The 25,493-nt window shown below is 45.4% G+C and overlaps 1 protein-coding gene across 1 annotated transcript; it reads left to right on the top strand.

Moving 5' to 3' along the window:
- The first annotated feature begins 8,552 nt into the window (after window positions 1-8,552).
- MS4A18 (membrane spanning 4-domains A18) lies at window positions 8,553-22,999 on the top strand. The gene is made up of 6 exons (XM_007996770.3): window positions 8,553-9,023; window positions 12,472-12,585; window positions 15,590-15,646; window positions 17,511-17,606; window positions 19,659-19,772; window positions 22,652-22,999. Exons 1-6 carry the CDS (start codon window positions 8,553-8,555, stop codon window positions 22,934-22,936), a joined length of 1,137 nt encoding a protein of 378 aa, XP_007994961.3. The 3' UTR covers window positions 22,937-22,999.
- Window positions 23,000-25,493: the final 2,494 nt, after the last annotated feature.

The following is a 25,493-nucleotide window of genomic DNA, read 5'->3' as shown; positions in this document are numbered from 1 at the left end:
TTAGGATGACAAAAACGTTTAATCTATAGCACAGAGTACAAAAAGCTTATTGATACAGCTTCAGCTTCCACACTGCAAGTAACCTTTCGGGAACTAACACTTGATTTTGGTGTATCAGGGGTTCTCAAGAAGCGGGAAGAGGTGAATTTGGCAATGTCTGGATGTAGTTTTTGTTACCACAGCTGGAGTTGAGGGAAAGGGAGCTACTGGTATCTAGTGGGTGGAAGCCAAGGATAATGCTGAACATCCTACAGTGCACAGGACAGCCCCTTCATCAAAGAATTGTCTAGCCCAAAGTGGCAATAATGTTGAGGGCTGAGAAAGAAGACTGCCTGTAATTATCTGAAAAGGCTATTAAAATACTCACTTTTGCGACTACCTATCTGATTCTCTTCATACACTTCAACCAAAACAACATACCAAAACAAACAATATATAAGCAGATGAAAAACTCTAGCTCTCCTCCAGTGATCCAAACAGGAAAGAGGTGTACAAACCTGATATGGTTCAGGTCACACAGCCACAAAATGTGGAGTTCTGACATTGGTGAAAACAGCAGAAACGGGAAGGTCATGCTCACCTTTCCCCACCACTTCTTCCCTGAAGCAACCCATAAGACCCTAATTCAAAAAGTACCCTCCAGGCCTGGGGCAGTGGCTCATGCCCGTAATCCCAACACTCTGGGAGGCTGAGGCAGGAGGATCACCTGAGGCCAGCAGTTTGAGGCTGCAGTGAGCTATGATTGCACCACCAGACTACAGCCTAGATCACAGATTGAGAGCTCAAAAACAAAAACAAAAACAAGGTAGAAAAGTGCCCTCCCTACACCCAGAGGAAAGGAACATCCTTATCTCTGAATACATGTGGTTACAAAGTTACATTAAACAAATAGGCCTTGCTAATTTCACCCCAGTATATTACCATTAAGTCATGGTTTTTTGTTTAATCATACTTCACAATTATTCACGTCCTCAACAAACCTAGCATAAAAAGTACACAAGTTTATCTCTTTCTTCAGGTCTTTATTTCCTTATGAAGGCCCTCACGTCAAGCAAAACTTACATTAAATAAATGTGTGTGCTTTTCTCTTGTTAATCTGTCTTTTGTCTTAAGGGCCTTGGCCACAAATGTAGTGATGGGTGAAGAAAAGGTATCGCTCCTCTCCTACGAACCTATGAAACATTACCATTCTTCTCACTCATTCTTTTTATTTTGGAAAATAGAATTATTTTTTATTTAAAAGTATTTATGTATGGTAATATGTAACAAATATTTTTATTTTAAAATAGATTAATAAATAATTTTAAGTATCTCCATTTTAATTTCTAACATAGTATAAATATCAACAAATTTAACCCACATAAACAAGTGTTCTTTAAGAGTCCTTAATAACTTTTAAAAATGCAAAGGACTCCTGAGACCAAAGAGTGTGGGTCCTGAGACCAGAGTTTATGCTATTATTCTCCTCCTCAAAGCCCTGCAAGAGTTCCTAGCAACCACAGAATAAAGTTAAATTCCTAACCATGACCTTCAAGACCCTGTTCAGCTGCACTTCAGTCCCTCTTCCCACAGTGTCCAAATCCCAGTCGTCCAGCCTCTCTGTCAATGGCTCCTGCCTTGAACTCACCAAATTCAGTCATCCATTCACTCATTCATCAAACGCCAAGCACCTGCCTCTGTAGGTAAGAACCAGATTCCACCCCTTAGGAGCTCAGAGGCTTATCAGGAAGGATACACACATACACGGATAACAGTGGGGCAAGGATGCAGGAGAGATTCGGACAAAATGCTATAGGAGCCTGTAATCCCAGCACTTTGGGAGGCCAAGGCGGGTAGATAATCTGAGGTCAGCCTGGCCGACATGGTGAAACCTGGTGTCTACCAAAAGCACAAAAATGAGTCTGGTGTGGCAGGCACCTGTAATCCCAGCTACCTGGGAGGCTCAGGCAGGAGAATCATCTGAACCTAGGAGGTGGAGGTTGCAGTGAACCGAGACTGTGCCACTGCACTCCAGCGTGGGTGATGTGAGGCTGAATGAGGGTGAATGAGGCTCTGTCTCAAAAAAAAAAGCCATGGGAGTTTGGAGTAGCAAGCTGTCAAGGGACAAAGTACTTATTTTTTTCAAGTGGCAGCAGGTTTCCATAGGGAATAACTGTTTTAGACTCTTTTGGGGTATGGGAAATGAAGCCCTCCTCCCATCCCAAGGAATGGCCAAGTTGGGGAGGGTAAAACAGAATTGTTCTGCACAAAATTGCAGGGAGCATCTGGAGATTCTGAGGGCAGCTCTGCAGGGGCCAGAGGATGAGGCCCTAGGATGGGAAGAAAAGGAAAGTGAGGAGAGGAACAGGATGGAGCCTAGAAGCATGGAGGAAGTCCAGGGTCCTGGAGAAGAAAGGGCCCAGCTAAAGTTCTCTGTGACAGGAATGAGCAAGGGACTAAGATCAGAGGCATCCAGCACTTGATTTTTAGTTCTTTGCTCTGCTTTGGGGCATTGGCACCTTTCCCAACCCCTAAACTTTAGTAAAATTCTGCTACACAGAACCACTTCATGTTTGAGTAAAGCTGTAGGAAAATCAAGGAAGAGGGAGTTTTCTAGCGCTGCCGTAACAAAGGACCACAAACCGGGTGGCCTGTTAATTTAACGTATCGTCTTACAGCTCTGGAGACTGGAAGTCTGAGATCAAGGTGTCAGCAGGGTGGGCTCCTTCTGGGGCTGCAGAGGACTCCATTCCTGGCCCCTCTCCAGGCTTCTGGTGGTCCGTGGGCATCTTGGGCACTCCTTGGCCTGTAGATGCATCACCCCAGAGTCTGCCTTCACGTTCATGCAGCCTTCTCCCTGTGTGCAAGTCTGTGCGATATTCCCTTTTTACAAAAACACCAGTCATAATAAATTAGGGCCCCTTTTAACCTCATTACTTTTGCCGTGAAACTGTCTCGGAATAAACTCACATTCTGAGATACCAGATAAGGGGTTAAGACTTCAGTATATCTTTTTGGAGGTTCTCATTTCAACCCACAGCAGGAGCTGTGTCTCAGGACTGAGTTCATGTGGGGTGGACAAGCAGCTGTAAAAGGGGAGATGTGAGGGAGATCAGGAGTGTATAGGCAACTGAGCAAGGAAATTGACTACGTAAAGCATAATCTACATGAAAAACTCCTCCAACTTATTGGGAATGGAGCCACTATATATAGAATGGCGGCTTTAGCCAGTTCATGTAAACTAAAGGAAAGGGTGATTCTATAAGGCTGGAAAAAATTGGAGACACACACACACACACACACACACACACACACACATCCCAGGCAGCTCACATTTGGGGCATTTGGGTTTCAAAGATACTTCGTTTGACTGGAAAGTTCAGGGAAGGCTTTGTGGAGGAAGAGGCTTCAGGATGAGTGTTGGAGGATGAGATGAATCTGAACATGCTCCCACACCTCTGGTTCACACTCTTCTGGAGTACACTGTGCCTTCTGTGCAGCTTTGATCCAATCCTTCTTTCGATGTCCAATTTGAGTTACATGTCCAGTTCCATGTCCAGCCACTCGGCAAACCCCCCAGGACCAGACCAGCCCTTTGACACATCTCCCAGCTACGTTATCACTGATGTTCTGACTGAATATTTGTTTGTTCTATCCATGCTTGTACTAGAATTATCCCAACAGGGGTTATATTCTGTCTCGTCAAATCCTTGCAAATTCTAGAGCACCTCTTATCCTAGCATACCACCCAGCGCACACACCAGACACTCAATAAATGCTCACTAATGGCTCATAAGAGAAATCTATTGGCTCATGAAATCTTAATGACCCACTTCTGGATTTCTCACTTTCTCAAAGAGAAAGTTTGGAAGAAGATCCCATGGAATCCTACTTTAGCCAAGGCCATAAATACTCTGAGGGGCAAATAAACTCAACATGGATGCCAGAGAATACACGTATTGACTCCAAATGAAACTGCAAAGAGGACTTTGGAACTTGAAAGAGAAACCTAATTTGAGTTTATTTTCTAGATGATTAACATTAAATAGTGCCAATCCATCAGCTAGCACCGGAATTTCTAGATCAGGCTGCAGAAGCCCACAGAGCCTGAAGAAAGAGCATCCAAAGTCTTCCCAGGACCACAAGGTAAGACTTCTGTGAATTCTTCTGCAAGACTGACAGAGCCTGGATAGCACCAGCAGAGACGTGGACCTAGGCAGTCCCTGGGAAGTGTCTCTTGGTAACCACAAAGAATCAGGGGTTCAGACATAGAGTAGTGCCTTCCAGCAAGACAGGCGTGCAGCCACCCATCCTTGGAGGTGCTGGGAGTCTGGGAAGTAACTGAAGAGTCACAACAGAGAGCTCCTGTCTCTGAATGGACACAGCAATCTTAAGATAGAAGGCCGGAGACTGTGAGGCCTCTTCTGGCTGTCCTGCTTCCTGAACCCAGCTGTAGGCATTGTAGGCATACTGTGATTGGGTCTACTTAGGACCTCAGTCTAGAAGTGGTAGAACAGCTTCTGACGGAACCACTCTTTTTGTTTTGTTTTGTTTTGTTTTGTTCTGTCGCTGAGGCTGGAGTGCAGTGGCGCGATCTTGGCTCACTGCAAGCTCCACCTCCCGAGTTCACGCCATTCTCCTGCCTCAGCCTCCCTAGTAGCTAGGACTACAGGTGCCCACCAACACGCCCGGCTAATTTTTTGTATTTTTTAGTAGAGACGGGGTTTCAGTGTGTTAGCCAGGATGGTCTCGATCTCCTGACCTCGTGATCTGCCCGCTTCAGTCTCCCAAAGTGCTGGGATTACAGGCGGAACCACTCTCTTTGTTCCTGACATTTTCCTGACAGGAGGTAGAATCTCAGGGGTCCCAGGAGCATCCCTCACAAGGCCCAGCTGTTTGTGCCAATTGTCGGATCTACAATTGTATTGTTTTTCATACATCGAAGAAGGAGTCCTGCTCTGGAAAAAAGGAAGAGTGAAATGATTCATTTTTTAATATCATGAAGCAGAGTATAACATTTAGCACAGTATTCATTATGAAAATTGAAGGCAGGCAGATTCTTGTATTTCAAATCTTAACTTCAGCATTTCCTAGCTGTGTGATTATGGTCAAGGTACTTAACCTCTCTGAGCCTCAGATAGTTTGTCCAAAAAATAGTAATAACAATAATATATTGCTGGGGGAACCGCCTTATATCTATAGGGTTGTGAAGCATCCACATCCAAGGATGCTGTAGTTATTATTCTAAACCACCCTCCTGGGAAACCTGTTATTCTTCAAGAAAGCAAGGAATGCCAAGGTCTAAGGCAGACGTGGCTCACACTGCCTGCACGGCCTCCATTCATGCAGCTGAACATTCTACTGTCCCTTTGTCACTGGTAGAACATTTCTTCTGGGAAATGAAAACATAGTGAAATGTAAATAGCAGTCAGAAAAAGGTAAATTTGAGTCTCAGATCTATTCCTGTGGGTTGCATAATTGTAGGGAAGTTATTCCACTTTCAGAGCCTTGGTCTCCCTACTTTGCAAAGAGGCAGGTCAGATCAAAAGGAATGAGAAGACAAGGGTTGAGTGCCTTAGCCGTCAGGTGACAGACCAGTGACAGTTCTTTTTCCTATGGAAGAGTAGCATGGAAAGGGGCCTCAGAGATCAACTAGATTTTAAAATAAGGAAAAAGCTAGGAATTTCCTGAAGCTTTATATAACCAATATTTTGAACTGTTGGGATCCAAGGAAAGAGAAGTGAAACCACAAAGGAGAAGTGTATGGCATTTCTGCATGGAAGTGGTTCTCAAACTTCAGCAGCATGAGAATCACCTGGAGGGTGTGTTGAAACACAGATGGCTGATCCTTGCCCCTGGACTTTCTAGTAGTTCTGGGGAGGGGACCAAGAATTTGACTTTCCAACAAGTTCCCAGTGATACTGATACTGCTAGTCCAGAGACCATACTTTGAGATCCACTGCTATTAATACTAAATCAAAATAGTTTGGGGTCAATTAGGAAAAATATTCAAAACAGTAGCCCTTCTCCTTTTTAAGATTGAGGTAACACTTTTATTACATTTTATTTTATTTTAATTTTACTCTAAGTTCTGGGATACACGTGCAGAATGTGCAGGTTTGTTACATAGGTATACATGTGCCATGGTGGTTGACTGCATCTATCAACCCATCATCTAGGTTTTAAGCCCCACATGCATTAGGTATTTGTCCTAATGCTCTCCCTCCCCTTGCTCCCCACCCTCTGACAGGCCCCAGTGTGTAATGTTCCCCTCCCTGTGTCCATGTGTTCTCATTGTTTTACTCCCGCTTATGTTTGGTTTTCTGTTTCTGTGTTAGTTTGCTGAGAATGATGGTTTCCAGCTACAACCATGTCCCTGCAAAGGACATGAACTCATTCTTTTTTATGGCTGCAATGGTGTTCTATGGTGTACATGTGCCACGTTTTCTTTATCCAGTCTATTGTTGAGGGGCCTTTGGGTTGGTTCCAAGACTTTGCTAAACAATGGCCCTTCTCATGGGTGGTCTCTACCTTTCAACAAACAGCAAATGTTAACTGTTCCCTCTGTGCCAGGTTCCATGCTGGCAGTTTTCTCAATCTTCAAAACACCCTTTGGAGAAGGTGCCATTATTATGCACCTTTTATAGATAAGAAACTGAGAACATATGCAACTTGCTCAAGGTCGTACAACTAATAAATGAAGGAACTGAGAAGTGGACTTAGGGCTCTCTGAGGTCTTAACCCTGATACTGTCTTGCTTTTGAGTTTATTTTACAGATGATTAATCTTAAATAATGCCAATTCATCAGCTAGCACCAAACTCAAGATGACCATTGACAATTTGGAGTGTTTCTCTCACACAGGATGCAATTGGGACAGGGGGATCAATTTATGCTTGTGATCTAAAGAGGACAGAAAGCCTCCTGAGAACACACTTCTGGGGTCCTGCACACCTTATTTTGCGCCATAGGATTTGGTGTCTTGCCAGTAAGGAGTGTATAACTTAAGTAAAGGGATAAGCCCACCAGCCACAACAGTTAGTAAGTAAAGTACACTAGTAACCTTATCTCTCATCTGAATGGGATATCTTTCCATCTAATAATACCTATAATGTTCTGAGGGCTACGTGCCTACCTCCTCCCATTGCACACCTGCTCACCAGCATAAAAAGCATTAAGCAATGCTCTAAGTCCAGCGTATCAGTCTTTATCAAATTGGAACAATATCCCAGGTCTCCCTCCAAGTGATTCCCTTCTCAGCTTTTTCTAATGCTCAAGATGGAGTAGAAACTGCGGGCTGTTAAGGGCTCGATCACTATCATAATCTCTAGGACCCTGGACCATAATGGTTTAAACACAAGGAAAATACAGGAAAGTTTCTACGTGGTCCCAATCCCAACACCAACATGCACAAGACCCATGAAGAGATTGAAAGGGATAATCATTCCCAGGCCACTTGGTCCCTGGTTCCTCCTAGGATGTCAACAACACCCAAGAAGCCTCAGAAAGACAGTCTGTTTTTTCACCCCGGAACCAATTAATGTTGAGAAATCATACACGAAATACCTTAATTAAATTAAACCCATAAATGAGTTAACTAGTTATAGACTTCAAGGACAGAAGTACAGCTGGGGCAAATGAGAACCTAGAACCAAGAGTCAAAAGGACATCAAGGACCAAGGTAGTATCTGTGTGTGTGTGTATGTATGTGTGTGCGTCTGTGTATCTGTGTGTGTGTCTGTCTCTATGTCTGTGTATCTGTCTTCCTCCCTCCTTCCCTCTCTCTGTCTCTGTGTGTGTGTGTGTGTCTGTGTCTGTGTATGTCTTCCTCCCTCCTTCCCTCTCTCTCTGTGTGTGTGTGTGTCTGTCTGTCTATCTGTCTTCTTCCCTCCTTCCCTCTCTGTGTGTGTGTGTGTGTCTGTCTGTCTGTGTCTGTGTATCTGTCTTCCTCCCTCCTTCCCCCTTCTCCTTTCTCTCTCTCTCTCCTTCTCTCCTCTTCTTTTATCTCTCCCTCCCCCAGTGCTTCTCAGCTTTATTCTCTTCACTCTGCTAACTGATGTTCTCTGCTCCCCCTGCACACAACATAAATGTGACCCGTCCGGCTCTGCATAGCCTCCCATCCCACAGTAGTCCTTGGGTCCAATTCCAAATTCCCAGGAGAAAGAAGTTACCAGAGCGTTTGGGGTCAGTTGTTCACCCCCAGATCAATCAGCTGTTGCCAGAGCAGGGGGCAAGATGGGGAGGTAGCCTGTGCCCACTCAACGAACTCAAGGCATGTAGGTTAAAATGCCAACTGCAGGGGACTAAGCAAAGCCACCACCCAGACTGTGAATGAAAGGTCTACAAGGAGCGAAGTAGCCTTGGGAAACTTAGTCTTGCAAATCCAAACCCATAAAAGGAAAACAGCATGTTCTTGCCAAGAAAGGCAAGAAGTTTATTTTGTCTGGTACCACGGTAGGTGATTCTTATTTTAATGAATATGAAACTAAAGATAAGAATGAGATAAGATGCATTATTCATTTTGTCAGAAGAGGGAAACGCATCTTCTCATGTATTTTGCAGCAGTTGTGCACCATGACCGAACAGGCGATTGGAGCCAACAGTGTACCCGGCATTATTGCCCCAGGCAGTGTTCACGTCATCCAGCCCAGCTACCCCGTGGCCTCTGGAAGTCATCTGCAGCCTTCAGGGGTGACCACTTACCCAATCTCACCAAAAGTAATCCAGTGTGATACAGGAAGAGCAAACTTACAGAATCTACTCGTAGTGAGCCAGAACCCAGTGGCAGGTGCACAGAGTCAACCCATTGGGTATCACCAACCGTATCCGGTGGGAACAGCCAGTTTGCAGACTGTGCCTGGAGTGATCCAATACACACAGGGAACAACGAATCTCCAGACACGGCCTGGAGACCCTCAGAATCCTCCAAATGTTAACCCTGGGCTGACACACACCTCAGACTCATCCCAGTGGAACACATCATTTGCATCATTTACTGCATTTAATCCCAAGAAATTCATAAATGAGGAGGTCAGAACATTAGGGGTGAGTGTGATTTCTCCTTCTCTCCAATTTGGGTCACTTCATAAGCCCACGTCTAGTGCTCGGGGATGAGGAAGGGAATGTGTTCAGAGGGTAAAGCGGAGATGGAGCGGGTGTGGGGGGTGGTTTCTGGAGGCTGGACCCAGCACAGTCACCCAGATGCCGGCCCCTCTCCCTTGTCTTCCTCCCACTCCCCAAGGAGACCCATGGTCTTTGGGGGAGGCCGAATAATCAGTGAACTTTCCCCCCTTGCACAGTTATCTATCAGGGGCATGGGTTAGCAACAGTTCCACTGAAAACACCACTGAGCGGGGACTCAGGCAGTCCAGGTCTCAGGCCAGCTAGATTTGCTGAGTGGCCTTGCAGATATCTCTTCCTCGCTCTGGGTCCTCATTTCCTCATCTTTAGAATAAGAAGATTCAGCTTTCTTAAATTCCTTCCAGCTCCGAGGTTTTGTGATTTCCTCTTCAATCAAGAGGGCCCCTGCCTCTTTCCTGCCTCCTCCAGTTTCACTTAGCACCTTGCAAAACTCAGTTCAATTCTGTTTTTGAGGCAGAAGCCAGATCCCACTGGATGCCCGACCAACTCCTAGTATGGAGACTGGCATGTCACAGATGCCCATACTCTATGCACTCATCCATTCAACACGGCAGGCACCCTGCAAGGAGCTGGAGACTCCGAGATAACCAAGACATGATCCACGAAGACCAAGGAGGGTCTTTGTTCATGGCGGCTGTCGTAATTACAATTCCTTCTGGCAATTGCCGTGAGATATGCATAAGTTATTGGCAGTGCCCAAAGTGCAAATTGTCTGGCTTCTTTGAGAAGTTACAAACTGCCTCCTGGAGGCAGGAAGACAAAGACAGGTTCAGGAAGGGGACCCATTCCTCCTCATTTAATCCAGGATCCTTCAGGAGTAGACAAGTAGATTGTACCAGGAACAGGGCATTGTTTGCCTCCCAAACAAATCAAAATCAAATCCGGAACTAAATTCTATAAAACAGCGATCAGGAATAGAAATCCTGGCCACGAGCATCGAGTGAGATTATAAATGTGTGTGGAAATCCTCCAAAAGGTAAAGCTGGTCTATGATATTGTGTAGTAATTATAATCTTGTATTACAATGACTATCCTTATTATTAATTAACACTGGGTAAAGGCTTGTTAACTTTGACTCCCAATTATTCTAAGATATTTTGAAAGGATTTGAAAATTTGTCAAAACAGAATTAAGTCAGAGCAAAAGTCTGGGGAACTTGGCCAAACAAAATGAAAAGCCAAAAAGCCAAAAATGTGGGCTATCTTGAATCAATTATAATTTTGATTTGGGAAGGAAACCATGCCTGCCTCTTAGCCCTTTTCCCATTTGTCCCAAGAATATTCTCCAGCAGCACTTGCGGCTGCAGTATTTACCCTGAGATAACTTTGCCATGCAGTATCTCCCTTTTATTATAACTTTCGCATTGCTCTAGCATATCGACCTTGGAAACAAGAGACGTCATTCTATTTATAGCATTCTGGTTTTAGTAGTAGTATTCCCATTTACAAAATACAGTAATTCTCAATTGCTAAAAATGTCAAGTCCTAGAAAACGTAGCATTTCTACGCATGGTGTTAACATTGTTCTCGAACAGTTTTTGGCTGAAGATTCATTTGATGAATCCAGTGTTTCCGAAGTAGACAATTCTGATGTTAGTTCTGTTTAGAAATCACTCGAAGAACCGTTTTTATCATTTATTTTCACACTGAAAATCAGCCAGATTTGCTTCAACCTCAAGAGTGTGTGTGTAAAATTAAATGAGTGCTGACAGCAAGCGGCACTATTTTTTTTTTTCTAAACAGGAAAGGGGTTCATTAACATACTGATAAAGTGGGCCTACAGACAGAGTCAAGCGTGTCGTCTTAGGAAGGGATGTTCGTATGAAACCCAGATCTGTCACCAATTCATAGACTCATGGACCAGGAGGGCAGAGAGCGGCTGCCCTACGCTGGTTATTTGATCCCTGAGGAAACTGAGGCCCAGAGAAGCCAGTGGTAAACCCTGTAGGAGCCCCAAATGTGAGAGGATTCATCCTGGATCAGGAGTCAGAAAAAGAATCTCTCTGATTCCCTTAAGGTAAGGGTAGGATTTCAATAGGAGGAGAGTAAAGCAAGCAGATTTCAGACAGTGGCAACAGTGGAGGAAAAGCAAGGAGGAAGGGGGAAAAACACAGGACTTGCAGAAAACAGAGGCTCCCCTGGTGTGTACGTTGCCAAGGGAAACTGTGGGGATGTCATAGAGAAGGCCACAAAGAGAATATCGGTACTGGGAAGATGAATGGTGTCAGCAGAGGGCATTGAAACACCTACTGCATTCAGGGCGGGCGCAGTGGCTCATGCCTGTAATCCCAGCACTTTAGGAGGCCGAGGCCGGCGGATCACCAGGTCAGGAGATCGAGACCATCCTGGCTAACATGGTGAAACCCATCTCTACTAAAAATATTTTAAAAATTAGCTGGGCAGGGTGGCAGGCACATGCAGTCCCAGTTACTTGGGAAGCTGAGGCAGGAGATTCACATGAACCCGGCAGGCAGAGCTTGCAGTGAGCCGAGATCACGCCATTGCACTCCAGCCTGGGTGACAGGGCGAGACTGACTCAAAAAAAAAAAAAAAAGAAAAAGAAAGAAAGAAAGAAACGCCTACTGCATGCTAGGAACTGGGCTGCAAGTTTCATAGACACTTTTAATCTCCACCACAGCCTTACAAGCTGGATACTGTTACTACCCCCATCTTGCAAATACGTAGCCTCTCATAAACATGCTCTGGAGGCTGAAGCAAATCTGGCTGATTTTCAGAGTGAAAATAAAATATAAAGACCTTTCTTTGAGTTATTTCTAAACAGAACTGACACCAAATGGTCTGAATCGTCAGAATCATCTATTTTGGAAAAATCGGATTCATCACATGAATTTTGGCCAACAACTGCTGGAGAACGATGCTCACATCACACATAGGAATGCTACATTTTCTAGGATTTGACATTTTCGGTTTCCCTGCAAATAAGGAAACCCTGAGGCAGAGAGGATATTTGCTGGAGACCACACAGCCGGCCAGTGCTGCAGCCAGGACAGGAGTCCAAGTGGTTTTCAGCCACGACCCGGGCTCGGCCCGTGTCTCTGCACACTTGTGGGCTCAGTCTAAAGGAAAGACATTTCCTGCTGTTATAGGTGTCTTACCTTTCCTTTATGTCTGTGGTTCTCAGCCTGAGTGCAAATTTGCATCACCTGTGAAGTTTTTTAAAAACACCCAGGCATGGACCCCACCCTCAGAGATTTGTATCCAGTTGGTCTGGGATGAGTCCCAACACCAGTTGCACCTGGGATGATTCTGGGGCACAGCCAGGATGCAAAGCACAGCTCCGCAGCCCACAGGCCCCAGTCCTGCTCTCTCACAGTGACTTGTTCTCCCTGCAGGCCATCCAGATCCTCATCGGCCTGACGCACGTTTTCTCTGCAATTAACCCTGTGCTGTATCACTATGTTTCTGTGACCTGGGTGTCAGGCTACCCGGTCTGGGGAGGATTATCCGTGAGTACAAGACCATATGGTCTCCTTCCTGGGTCACCAGACTGGGACAAGAAGGAAGTGGAGGAAGAAGGAGCATGGAATCCCATTCCCAGTAATATGACTCCATAGACTAGAGCCAGCCTCCAACCTGCAGATACGGCAAAGCGTTGAAGATCCAACCACCCCTCCATCTCCCTGCCCCAGCAACACTCCCTCCCACCACCACCCTCCCCATCTCCCATACCCCCCACCCAGCCTCTAGGGAACTATTGGCCACAAAGACTCATTATTATGTGCTTCACCACTTCCACCCTCTCTAGGTTCTCTTTTATGAAATATTTATCTGATATGGCCAGGCAGGGTGGCTCACGTAGGTAATCCCAGCACTCTGGGAGGCCGAGATAGGTGAATTACTTGGGGTCAGGAGTTTGAGACCAGCCTAGGCAACATGGCAAGACTCCCCATCTCTACAAAAACACAAAAAATTAGCTGGGTGTGGTAGTGTGCACTTCTAGTCCCAGCTACTTGGGATGCTGAGGTGGGAGGACTACCTGAGCCCAGGCAGGTGGAGGCTGCAGTGAGCCATGATCACACCACTGCACTCCAGCCTGGGTGACAGAGTGAGAGCCTGTCTCAAAGAAAAAAAAAAGAAATATCTCGTATGTAACTCAGAGTACGTAAAGTTGTGTGCCATAGACAGCATCTACCCACCATATCAGTTATGGGAGCCAATTGTAAAACTTCCAGGAATTATGTAAAATGATTGTCAAACCATTTGGTAGCAGGAAGTTAGCCATGTTGGGTGTATATACGACATGGAAATCAACACGTGCTCCAAATCAGGGCCCTTTCCTGCACTGCTGCCACCTTATAAGGCAGATGTTAATCATTTACCAACAGGCCATTGAGTGTATTTCATCTTGCAGAGCTTAAATATTAATAAACTGAACACCCACATGTACGCTTCCACTTAGATGAGGTCCCTAGGGTAGTCAAATTCATAAAGATAGAAAGCAGCATAGTGGTTGCCAGGGGCTGGGTAAGGGGGTAATGGGGAGTTAGTGTTTTATAGGGACAGAGTTTCAATTTGGGATGATAAAAGGAGTTCTTGGGGTGGCTGGTTGCACAACAATATGAATTTTCTTTTCTTTTTTTTCTTTTTTTTTTTTTGTTTGAGACAGAGTCTCACTCTATTGCCCAGGCTGGAGTGCAGTGGTGCCATCTCAGCTCACTGCAACCTCCACCTCCCGGGTTCAAGCAATTCTCCTGTCTCAGCCTCCCTAGTAGCTGGGATTGCAGCCGTGCGCCACCAGGCCGGCCAAATTTTTTATATTTTTGGTAGAGACGGGGTTTCGCCATGTTGCCCAGCCTGGTCTTCAACTCTTGACCTCAGGTGATCTGCCCACCTTGGCTTCCTAAAGTGCTGGGATTACAGGCATGAGCCATCCCACCCAGCCTAACAATGTGAATTTCCTTGGTGTTAGTAAACTGAACACTTGAAGGGGGTTGAATGGTAAGTTTTAATTTGTGTGTATTTTACCACAATTAAAAATAATAAAGTTTTAAAAAATGAACACCTGTGTGTCCACCACCTAACTTAAAAAACAAAGCATCACTCACAGTTTTTAAATTTTTAAATCCCTATGAGTATCCTCTCTATGCCCCCAGAGGTAACACTATTTTCAATTTAATGTTTTAATTCCCTTGCTTTTCTTTTTTTTTTTTTTTTTTTTTTTGAGACGGAGTCACTCTGTCGCCCAGGCTGAGATGCAGTGGCACAATCTTGGCTCACTGCAACCTCTGCCTCCTAGGTTCAAGCGATTGTCCTGCCTCAGCCTCCTAACTGGGATTACAGGCATGCACCACCACACCCAGCTAATTTTTGTATTTTTAGTAGAGATGGGGTTTCACCATGTTAGCCAGGCTGGTCTCGAAGTCCTGGTCTCAAGATCCGCCCACCTTGGCCTCCCAAAGTGCTGGGATTACAGGCGTGAGCCACTGCGCCCGGCCTCCCTTGCTTTTCTTTATGGTCTGATCATATTTACCTATATGCCTAAGCAACGAGTGACTTGGCTTTGCGTGTTTACAAACGCATATACATGAAATAATTCTGTATCTGCGTGCAGCTGTCTCTTTTCCCCCACTGGGCATTTTGTTTGGGAGGAAGTGAGTTCCTTTGAGGGGCAGCTTCAAGAGAGCTGGCAAAACCCCTGAGTGCCCCTATTCTCCCCCATCAACAATCCCACCCTTGTTCTCTCACTTGAACTGCATGGTCCACTTGTGGACAGAGAGGGCCGGAATCATGATCTATGCCCATTTGCCAGACGAGGAGACTGAAGCTCAAGATCTTCCTCTTGCACTTTCTGGCTATGAGGATGACACCACCACATCCTCATAGCCAGAGAGTGCTGGAGCAACGTCCTGAGCCCAGGCCCCCTCAGTTCCGGGCTCTCATAACTGAACAGAGCTCTTACTGCTTCTGATGTTCATGTTTCCATCACCTGCCTAGCAGCATCAAGGGCTAAAGAGGACCCTCCAGCTGGGTCCAGAACCACAGCAGATGAGGCCACAGCCCAGGTCTCCTATCTCCCAGCCCCAAGGCCCCACCCACCACACTAGTCAGCCCCTGATTTTCCAAGCTCACAGTTGAGTATAGGGCAGCGTGAGGCCAAATGAGTAATAAATGCATTTGGGCGATGATATGTCCAGACAGTGGACTCAAGGAGAATCAGTCAAAAAGTAATAATAATGAGACTTACAGCATCCTGGGACAAAATTCAGGTTTTTAGGGGGAAGGAAGATGTTAGCCTAGACCCACAGGAGTTTGAGTATCATGGTATTTAGTATATTCGGTGCCTCACCATTGGGATAGTAAAAACGTTGGGAGGAAATAAACAGATTTACACATTTTGTGAAACAAGGTGCATAGAACAAAAGATTGAGAAATGTGTCTCTGGGTGGACAGCTGTCTTTTTTAACATGTTGCACAATTGGTCATTCTTTTTTTTCTTTTTTGTCTGCATAGTATATTATATCTGGATCCTTCTCAGTATGGGCTGCAAAGGACCCCAGTCCTTGTGTGGTGAGTCACAGTGCTGTCTTTGATGATTCCTGAGTGTTGGAATTTGACTCTCTACCATGGAAAAAGGGGACTCACAGTAGTGGTGTGGCCTGGCCCTGGCCCTGGCCCTGGGTACAGTGCGTTTCCAAACCTTATTCCAGTCAATCCCCACCACTCTATGAAGCTGTATTATCCCCATTTTTCAGAGGAGAAAACTGAGCAGCAGAGAGGTCAGGTGGCTTGTCTAAGACCACACAGTGAGTACATGGCCGAGCTAGGATTTGACCCCAGAGTTCTCTGATTCTGAAACTGTTCCTTTTTAACTATTGCATTTTACTATTCAAAAACTTAGCTCTTCGGGAAACTCATGAGTATTTATATGCAGTGCCTTATGGGTGCTTCGAATTAAGCAGAAAGCCAGGCCTGAGCCAAACAAAAATGGGTGTGCATTTCGGCCATCTCTTTAAGATATTTTCCACCATCCTCTTTGTGTGGACCTAGAGAAGTGAGAGCAATGCCTGCCTTGAACAATTTAAAATCCCAACCAAGAGCACAGGGCCCAGAATTCCCTTGTACCTTTGGAGCATTTATTCTCTGTCTCAGCATCCAGCAGAGTATCTGGTCACGTTTTGATGATTTTTGTTGCGGTCTCTAAGAAGCTTAGGGATAAATTTAGAGCTCCACAGTGGCCCTTCTCTCATCTCCTTCCTTCTCAGGTCCTCCTTCCCCTCTCTACTTTCTCTCCATGGCTTGTTATCTTTCTTCTGCCTTTTGATGGGAAAGCAGTGGGTCAGCTAGGGGCTGGGTGTCTAACGGAGGGTTTCCCAATTACCAATCTCCAGTCTACAAGGCAAACTCCTGTGGCCCCACGGTCTGCCTTGCTTCACCCACTTTAGGAAGAGTAGAGTCCTCCAGACACCCCAGCATCAGCCAAGCTCACACCACCCCTTCGTATCCCAACAGAACTGGGAAGTTCCATATCCCCTGGGAAGTCAAATGCCCTCCCCAAGGTGTCTGCTGACTCCTGGGGATCTCCTAGCCCTCTCTTGCGCTGACATCTGACTTTCTATTGAAATCTCAACTTCCATTTCTACTTTATACATCTTACAGCTGTCCTGGCCTCAGCCCAAATGTAGAACACGGTCCCTTTCTCTTTCATTTTTCTCGGTCTTCATCCCCATAACCCTCTTAAAGGGAAGCAGCTTGAGTAGGGAATGGATAATGAAGCATTAGAGGATTTCAGCTCCTCAGCACTGAGCAGCAGACCCCTCAGAGTTGAATATGAGACTTTCCAGTTCCGAAAACTTTCCCCAGCCAATCCTGCCAGCATGCTGGTCCCCAGCCTTCCACCACCGGGAGCAAGTCTCCCCATCTCCCTTCCCTCAATTCAAGCTTGGGATCTCTGCCCATTTCTTCTGCAGAGCAGTTCTGCATCTTTGCCTTATCTCTTTCTGAATCTCATTGCCTACCCTCTGCTGCTCAGCAAGAAGTTTTCCCAAACAAATCCAATCCCTGCCATAGAAGGACACTGCACATTGATTAAGGAATGATTTTGGGTGGAGATTTGGAGGAAAGAGAGGATCAGGTAAAAACAACTAACAGGTACTAGGCTTAATACTTGAGTGATGAAATAATCTCTACGACAAACCAACATGACACAAGTTTACCCATGAAACAAATCTGGATTGGACCCATGAACTTAAAATAAAAGTTTAAGAAAAAAAAAAGCAATGATTTCTCAGGGTAGAGAATGCTTCTCCACCCTGCCTGGCCATTTCTTTTCTGCCCTGCCTTCTGTCTTCTCCAACTTCCCAAGAGTCCCCACAAGCCAGGTTTCAGACTCTTCACACCCGGCTCCCTGTCTCCTCTCCCTCCTCTCCTGCAGGTGAACAGCAGCATCAGCTTCAACATCATCAGTTCATTACTCGCCTTTGCCGGGATCTTCGTTATCATTACAGATCTGATCCTTTACTATGTGACGGTGAGTATTTGACTGCCAGGGCCCCGTGCTGCCAAAGGACCAAAAGGGCTTCTGAGGTTGCTTCCAGAGCAGAATGGAATTGCCCTAGAATTCCATCCTAGTATGACAACCACTACATCCATAAGCTATTTAACCATCACCAGAACCCTGTGCCCTCTGAGGTGGCTGTGATGAACCCCATTTCACAGTGAGGACGCTGAGACTCAGGGAGGTGTAGCCAGTTGACCCCTCCTCATACCTATCCTATTCTCTGCTTGGAGGTAGCAGGTGACCAGGTAAGTGCCCTACGCGGCTGCCACACCCAGACTCACAAGATCATCTGCCCCTAGGGGTCTCTCAAGGGATAGCCTTTCACACAAGCAGGAGGTGCTGATGCTAGTTCTGGTCTTTTGGTGGGGGGGGCCTCCAGATGCAGATGCAAAGACAAGGATTCAGGTGCAAGTCATGTATTTCAGAGGTTATTCTAGGAAATCTCTCTAGAGGAGGGAAGAAGTAAGACAAACAAGGGGAGAAAGTCACACTATAAACAAACGTATTATCCGGCAAGGACTCCTGGAGATGAGCCTGCCGGGGCCCTGGTAGCCAGGGAATGATACGCTCCTTAGCTACACCCTGTCCTGGAGTGAGGGAGCTGGGGTATTTATCCACCAACTCCCCTCAATCATTGATCAAAAACTGCCCCTGAGGGGCATCAATTCCCTAGTGCTTCCAGTCTGCCATGCTCATGGGCAGAGGAGTTTTGTGGCCAAAGAAAGCCCTCAGGTAAAGCCATGCAAATGAAAGTCAGGAAGCAGGCATGGAAATATGGGAAGGACATCAGTAACACTGACACAGTACTTAAGGAGGCCTGAAGAACAAGATCGAGAGTAGCTAGCTCCACAGTTGGCTGCAATCTGATGCTCTCTTGGGACTAACCAAGTGGGCAAGGGAAGGCTGGCAGGACACAGGGTCTTAAACCAGACGTGTCTACAGGAGTGAGGGCAGTCCCTAAGGGGAGCGCTCCCTGAAGGCCCCAGGAAGAAGCCTGATGCACAGGGTGTAACTTGGTATCTTGGGGATGTGGCAGCAAGGTGCTGGCCTCTTGAGTCCAACACGATGCAACAGGATGTCCCAACAAGGGAGTGGATTGTGGTCATGTGGAACCAAGAGCACAACAGTTATAAATCCTAAAGGTGGTCATTTGGCAATCAGGACCTCTGTCATCAAGGAGCATACTAGTTCAGTGTAGCACAAAGGCACTGGATTCCAACAGGCATTCCAAGCCCTGGGCTCCCCACCCTCTGCTCCAGAGAAAGAATGTGTAGAGATGAGAGGAACTCCGTGACCCCCTCTCACCCTACTATGGGCAGGGACCAGGCCCAGAGCACACTGAGCTCTGTAGGGCCCCTTCAATCCTGCCTTAGCTTCTGTCTTGCCAGAATCCCTTGAAGCTCTGAGGACCCATCCCAACCTGTCAAGGGCAATATGAGGCAGGGATACTGGAAGATGGCTGAGAAAGCCAGGAGCCAGGCAGAGCTAATGACCCTGACCTAGCTGGTGTCTATCCCCTTCCCAGGCAAGGAGTCCAGACCCTCACACACAAGTGCCTTTCCTAGCCAGTGCACTTGTTGAAATGTCTCAGTTTGGGTTCCTCCCAGAAGCAGACATTGATATAAGTATTTTACCTGGGAGAGGAAGCAAACACCAACCTAAGGGGTAAAGGAGCTGGAGTATTTATACACCAAACCCTGACAGTCATGGAGAGAGGGCTGTTCTCAAGAGACACTCATTTCCTGGAACTTTGAGCCTGTGCAAACAGCAAAGTAGGCTCCAGAGGCCAGAGGGAGCCCTGAGGCAAAGGAATGTAGATGCTGGCAGTTGGAAGTCAGGCCAGTGACTAAGAGGGTAAGGCAAGGGCATATAAAATGGGTGACCCAAGCATCTGCTCCAAAGGGCCACATGTAGAGAGGGTCTCAGGCCTTCCAGGTGAGGTGTGTGGCATTCCAGATGTGGACTGTCACCTAGACCATCAACCCGAAGGACTAAAAGTCTTCCATTACTCCTTGCCTTTAGACGTATTCAAAGGCAGTTTCTGGTGGTCTTCTCCCCTTTGCCCTCCTGGAGTTCATCCTCACTTGTGTGGTCTCACATTTTGGATGCCAGGCTACCTGCTGCAAACAATTTGAGGTAAGCATTGGACTCTGTTCCAGCAATCAGAGCATGCTCTGGGGTTGGGCATGGGCTGTAGCAAGAGATAACCAGAGATCTGGAGAAATGAGGCCTGAGAGAGGATAAGTTTTGCTGCATAGCAACCTACCCCAGAACTTAGTGACTTCTGGTTATTTAGCTCTATTTATTCTGTGCATCATCAGCTTGGGCTATGATCAGCAGGTAGCTCTTCTGTTGGCCTCAGATGAACTCACCCTTGTATCTTAGCTTGGGGATGGTTGGTTTCCAGGGACCTTCGTGAAATAGTTCACCTCTGCTCCACATGTTATCTCATCCTCCAGTGTGATCACCTGAGCTTCTTTGTGGGGACTCAGAAACCTATGAACTAAAAGCAAGTTCTGTCCCCATATATGCAACATACTTAAGTGACAGAAAAATAGGATTCCAAGAGTAGCAAAACACAGCAAGCCCCTACAGGCAAGCACTTTAAGTCACTGCTTGCATCACATTTGCTAATGTCCCACTGGCCACAGTCAGTCACACGGCTGAACCCAGATTCCACAAGTGGAGCAACAGCTCCACCTCTTGATAAGAGGAGCTACAAAGTCACCCAGCAAAGGTTGATATATATAAGGATTCATAACCAGTATTGCAGTCTACAATACTCTTTCCTCTGGCCACAAATTACTCACAGCTGTCCAAGATACAAAGTATGCTCAGCCCATACTTTGGATGCCCAAATGTCCCATCTAATCATGGCATCAGGCTTGAAGTCTAGGATCCAAATCAGATCTAGACGTGATGGAGGATTTGGGTGTATTACTCTTCTTGACTCAGAAACCTATGAACTAAAAGCAAGTTCTGTCCCCATATATGCAACATACTTAAGTGACAGAAAAATAGGATACATAGAATTATGTTATTTCCCCACTCAATAAGGGAAAGAACAGAAGCACAAGATTGTCACTGCTCCATAATAACTCTGAAATCCTAAGGGACACATATTGTCTTGCCCTGGGGGCAGAGAATGTTTCTTGATTAGGAGTCAGTTTGACTCTCTGGAAGATTCTGCCCATTCCATTGTTCTCTATTGCTTCCTGAGAAGAGCTTTCTAATCCATTGTTCTCCAAGACCTTGACTCCACCCTCTGGACTCTTGACTCCACCCTCAGAAACATGTTTTCTTTTTTCATAAGAAAAGGCCTATATTTTCCATCTTGCTTTCTCAATCTGCTTCCCGTATTAAGAGTGATCCCCTTGGCCGGGCGCGGTGGCTCAAGCCTGTAATCCCAGCACTTTGGGAGGCCGAGATGGGCGGATCACGAGGTCAGGAGATTGAGACCATCCTGGCTAACACGGTGAAACCCCGTCTCTACTAAAAAGTACAAAAAACTAGCCGGGCGAGGTGGCGGGCGCCTGTAGTCCCAGCTACTCCGGAGGCTGAGGCAGGAGAATGGCGTAAACCCTGGAGGCGGAGCTTGCGGTGAGCAGAGATCCGGCCACTGCACTCCAGCCTGGGTGACAGAGCCAGACTCCGTCTCAAAAAAAAAAAAAAAAAAAAAAAGAGTGATCCCCAAAGGTCTTTTTGCAGTTTGAGCAATTTCAGTCAGATTTGGTCCAAGTTGGTAATCCTGTTACTAATACAATTCCCTTAAAAACTCCAAAGGTGTTTTATATATCAGATTATGGCTTTCACCATCTGACAAGAGCCACACCTGAGACTGTGTTCTAGATACACTTCTCACTCTAAATCTACCAATGTCTGTTTTGGGATTAGGCTTCTGTGAGACCAATACCTTAAGATTCTTAGAAGCATTTCTGTCTAGCTGAAAGGGTGTAATAAGCACTGATTAAGCCTTTCAAAGGTCTTAACAAAGGGCTGTGTAGACACATCCTTGTTTGATCTTTGTTCTTAGGCCTAGTTTTACTTTGAATGTTATTTATCCATTGAGGACCTTGGAAATTAGAGATAATCTTGTTTTCTAACTCATCAAGTCCTGGGCTCTCTACTTTGCCTCTAAATACCACTTGCAAACTACATAATTCCTTCTTTATCCTCTCACTTTCTCACAGTATTTTATCATATGCAGCCAGAAGCACCCAAATGACATTTTCAATATTCTGCCTGATGATCTCCTTAGCCAAATCCAAAAGTTATTAGATACATATTTTTGTCTTCTAAAGTATAACAGCACTCCACCACTACATAACATGGGAAAACATTTCTCCAGTCTGCTGTGGCACTTTCCCCTCCCCTTTTCCAGACTCCTCCAGCAGTGAGATCACCACTTTTCCAGACTTTGCTACTCACAGCTTCTCCAGCCCCACCTGCTACCTAGTCCCAAACCCCATGCATGTGTTGAATTATTGTTATCTTACTTCTAGCTACCAATTTCTATGTCAATTAGCTTTTGTCCCATATCAAACAACCCCAAAACTTAATAGCTTACTCAACAACCACTTATTTAGCTCCTGATTCCCTGGGTTTGCTAGGCAGTTCTTCTGACCTCTGCTGGGCTTGCCATGAGTCTGCAGTCAGTTGGTGAGTTGCCTGGTGGCTGGATGATATTGGGCAGTCCCACATGGATGTCTGGCTGTTTGCAAGCTGGCAATCAATAGGGACAACTGGGCTACTTGTCTTGCATTATCCAGAAGGCAGGCCACTCTTTATGTTCAGTGCTCCAAAGAGCAACAAGAGAAAGCAAGCTCCAATGGGCAGACACTTTACAGGTCACATTTATTGTTGTCCCCTTGGCCAAAGAAAGTCACATGACCAAGCCCAGCATTAGGGAGAGAGGGTCTACCTAAGGGTATGGAAACAGGAGGGAGAAAAATCTGTGGCCATTTTTGTTGTTTACTACAGAGGAAGATAATGACCACATGTCCTTTGTCTTTCAGAATGTGACAGCGATTCCAACCGTATTCAGTTTCAACCAAGCCAATACCACCATCAGCCCTGTCAACACCACCACCAGCCCTGTCAATGTTAATGCTGGTCCTGTCAATGCTACTGCTGGTCCTGTCAATGCTACCATCGGCCCTGTCAACGTGACAACTGGCCCTGTTAACACTACCACTGGCCCTGCCAAAACTACCACCAGTTCTGTCAATGCTATCCATACCAGCAATGTGCCCCCTGAACCCTCATACCAAGAAATAGCTGATTTGCACAGAGATAGATGACATGGGATGCCTGTCTCAATGACAAGGGGATACACTGCAGCAGTATCTTTCTTTCTCCCTGAAACTTCCATGACCATGACCCTAGCCTTGTTACCAGATTGAAATGAACAAGCATTTCCTCTCCTCTTCACTCCTAAGCTTCTTTTTTGCTTGTTATTGATGTCTTTTTTTTTCATTCATAAATAATTTTCCTTTGGCCCTCAGTATCTTTTATCCTTGGCAAAGTGCAGGGTGCATTTTGGTTCTATAGTTCCTGATGTATGCTCACTGTTGAAAAACCAGTTCTAAATCAGTGCCTCAGCCATGGAATTCTTGTAGGTCCAACTTTTGCCCAGTCCCCAGCTCTAACTCTGACAGTTCTCCCCCACAGAGGAGGGGGAGCAATGTGGAGTGTGTTCAGTATTCCCAGGTATGGGGGTGGAGGAAAATCTTCGTGACCTAGAGTTTCAACTAGACACCAAAAATACAACTCACAAAAGGAAAAAAAATCAATAAATTGGACTTAGAATTAAAAACAGTTGCTCTGTGAAAGAGCTTGCTAAGATAAAAAGTCACAGGCTGGGAGAAAATATTTGCAAATCATATATCTGACAAAGGATATGTTTCCACAATATATAAAGAACTCTCTAAACTCAACAGTATTTAAAAAAACCTAATCACAAAATGGACAAAAGGCTTGAACAGAGAATATAGGGTTGCAAAGAGGCATATGAAAAGATGTTCAATGTCATTAGCCGTTAAGTACAATGAAATACCATTACACACCTATTAGAATGGCTGAAATTAAAAATGCTGATAATACCAAGTGCTGGTGAAAACAGAGCAACTGGAGGTCTCAGATGTAACTGGCACTGCTACTCCGGAAAGCAACTTGGCTGATTATTATAAAGCAAAGTATACACTTACCATGTGACTCGGCAATCTTGCTCCTGGGTGTTTATCCTAGAGAAAATAAAACTTACTTCCACATGAAATGTGAATGGCAGCTTTGTTTGTAATAAACACAAACTGGAAACAACCTAAATGTTCTTCACTGAATAAATAATGGAAAAGCAAACTGTGCTACATCCATACAATAGGATACTTCTCAGCAGTAAAAAGGAACAAGCTATTGATGCTGTGGGGGAAGCAAAACTTTACCTCTACCTGTCTTCATTTTCTTTTTGTTGTTATTGATGTCTTTTTTCTTTTCATTCATAATAATTTTCCTTTGGCTCTCGATATCTTTTAACCTGGCAAAGGGCAGGGTGCATTTTTGTTCCGTGCTTCCTGATGTGTGCTCACTGTTGAAAAACCAGTTCTAAACCAGTTCTAAATCAAGCTAAAATGGGTTTTCAGCTGTGACTGTTTAACAACAAGACAGGTTAACAAGAGAAACAAGTTTAATTAGCCCACGCAGCACACATCACCTGCGAAAAACCTCAAGGAAAAGTAACTCGGAGCAGTGACTTAGAATCTGCTTACATAGCATCTTCCCCAAAGAACAATGGATTTGTAGAGAAATGGCAGGACAAAGGAAAGCAGTTTTGGGCTTCCAAAGGCAGGAAACGGTGGGAAGTTAAATATATGGAAAGAAACTAATGGAGTAAGGTTTGCTTACAGTTTCCTCTGGAGCCATTTCTGGGCTAATTAGAGTCTCGAGTCTTCTCCAGCAAAAGAGAATTTATACCCTGCCTTTAGGCAGAAAAGGAAGAGGATAGAGGGAACTTCTCCTGCATTTGCTGCTTCTTAATTGCCTTCAGCTTGAAATACTTTTTATGTCAAAGAGGCATATTTGGGGGTGACATAATCTGGTTTCCTTCAATACACACAACAATTTGGATTTCAAGGACATAACTGAAAACCCCAATCTCAAAGTATTGCATACTGTATGACTCCATGTATATAATATTCTCATAATGACAAAATTATAGCTTAAAAAGGAACAAATTAGAACATCAAGAATAATAGCAGTGGCCGGGCTCAGTGGTTCACGCTTGTAATCCCAGCACCTTGGGAGGCCAAGTGGGGGTGGATCACCCGAGGTCAGGAGTTCGAAACCAGCCTGGCCAACGTGGTGAAACCTCGTCTCTACTAATAATACAAAAATTAGCTGGGTGTGGTGGCGTACGCCTGTAATCCCAGCTACTCGGAGGCTGAGGCAGAAGAATTGCTTGAACCCAGGAGGCGGAGGTTGCAGTGAGCTGAGATAGTGCCATTGCACTCCAGCATGGGTGACAAGAGTGAAACTGTCTCAAAAAAAAAAAAAAAAGAAGAAGAAGAAGAATAGCAATCACAATAATATAGCAACAACATCTACAATGGATTGAAACACATGGCTCATCATGTTAGAAAAAAACAATCTGTGATCATCTTTGGAGATTGCAAGGGCGCACCTATTGTTCTAAAAACTTGTAAATAACAGGAAAGAATCGAGCATTCCAAAAAACAAAAGCAAGGAAAGAATCACTCAGCCTATGGCAGCCAATCACCAAGGAAGATAAATAGGTTATCAGCTGGGATAGCACAGCAATGGGCAAGGAGAGGGTAGGGCTTAGTGCTGGGCTTATAGTCTAGA

The sequence above is a fragment of the Chlorocebus sabaeus genome, chromosome 1 (genome assembly GCF_047675955.1).
Source record: "Chlorocebus sabaeus isolate Y175 chromosome 1, mChlSab1.0.hap1, whole genome shotgun sequence".
NCBI classification, from domain to species: domain Eukaryota; kingdom Metazoa; phylum Chordata; class Mammalia; order Primates; family Cercopithecidae; genus Chlorocebus; species Chlorocebus sabaeus.
Note: the sequence above shows the minus strand (reverse complement) of the source record. Positions and strands in the feature narration are given on the sequence as shown.

Excerpts from the sequence above, each read along its gene's own strand:
- MS4A18 (XM_007996770.3), top strand. The coding sequence starts at position 8,553 with ATGACCGAACAGGCGATTGGAGCCAACAGTGTACCCGGCATTATTGCC. Across the intron at positions 15,647-17,510 it reads AGGACCCCAGTCCTTGTGTG|GTGAACAGCAGCATCAGCTT; the intron begins GTGAGTCACAGT and ends CCTCTCCTGCAG. Across the intron at positions 19,773-22,651 it reads CCTGCTGCAAACAATTTGAG|AATGTGACAGCGATTCCAAC; the intron begins GTAAGCATTGGA and ends TTTGTCTTTCAG.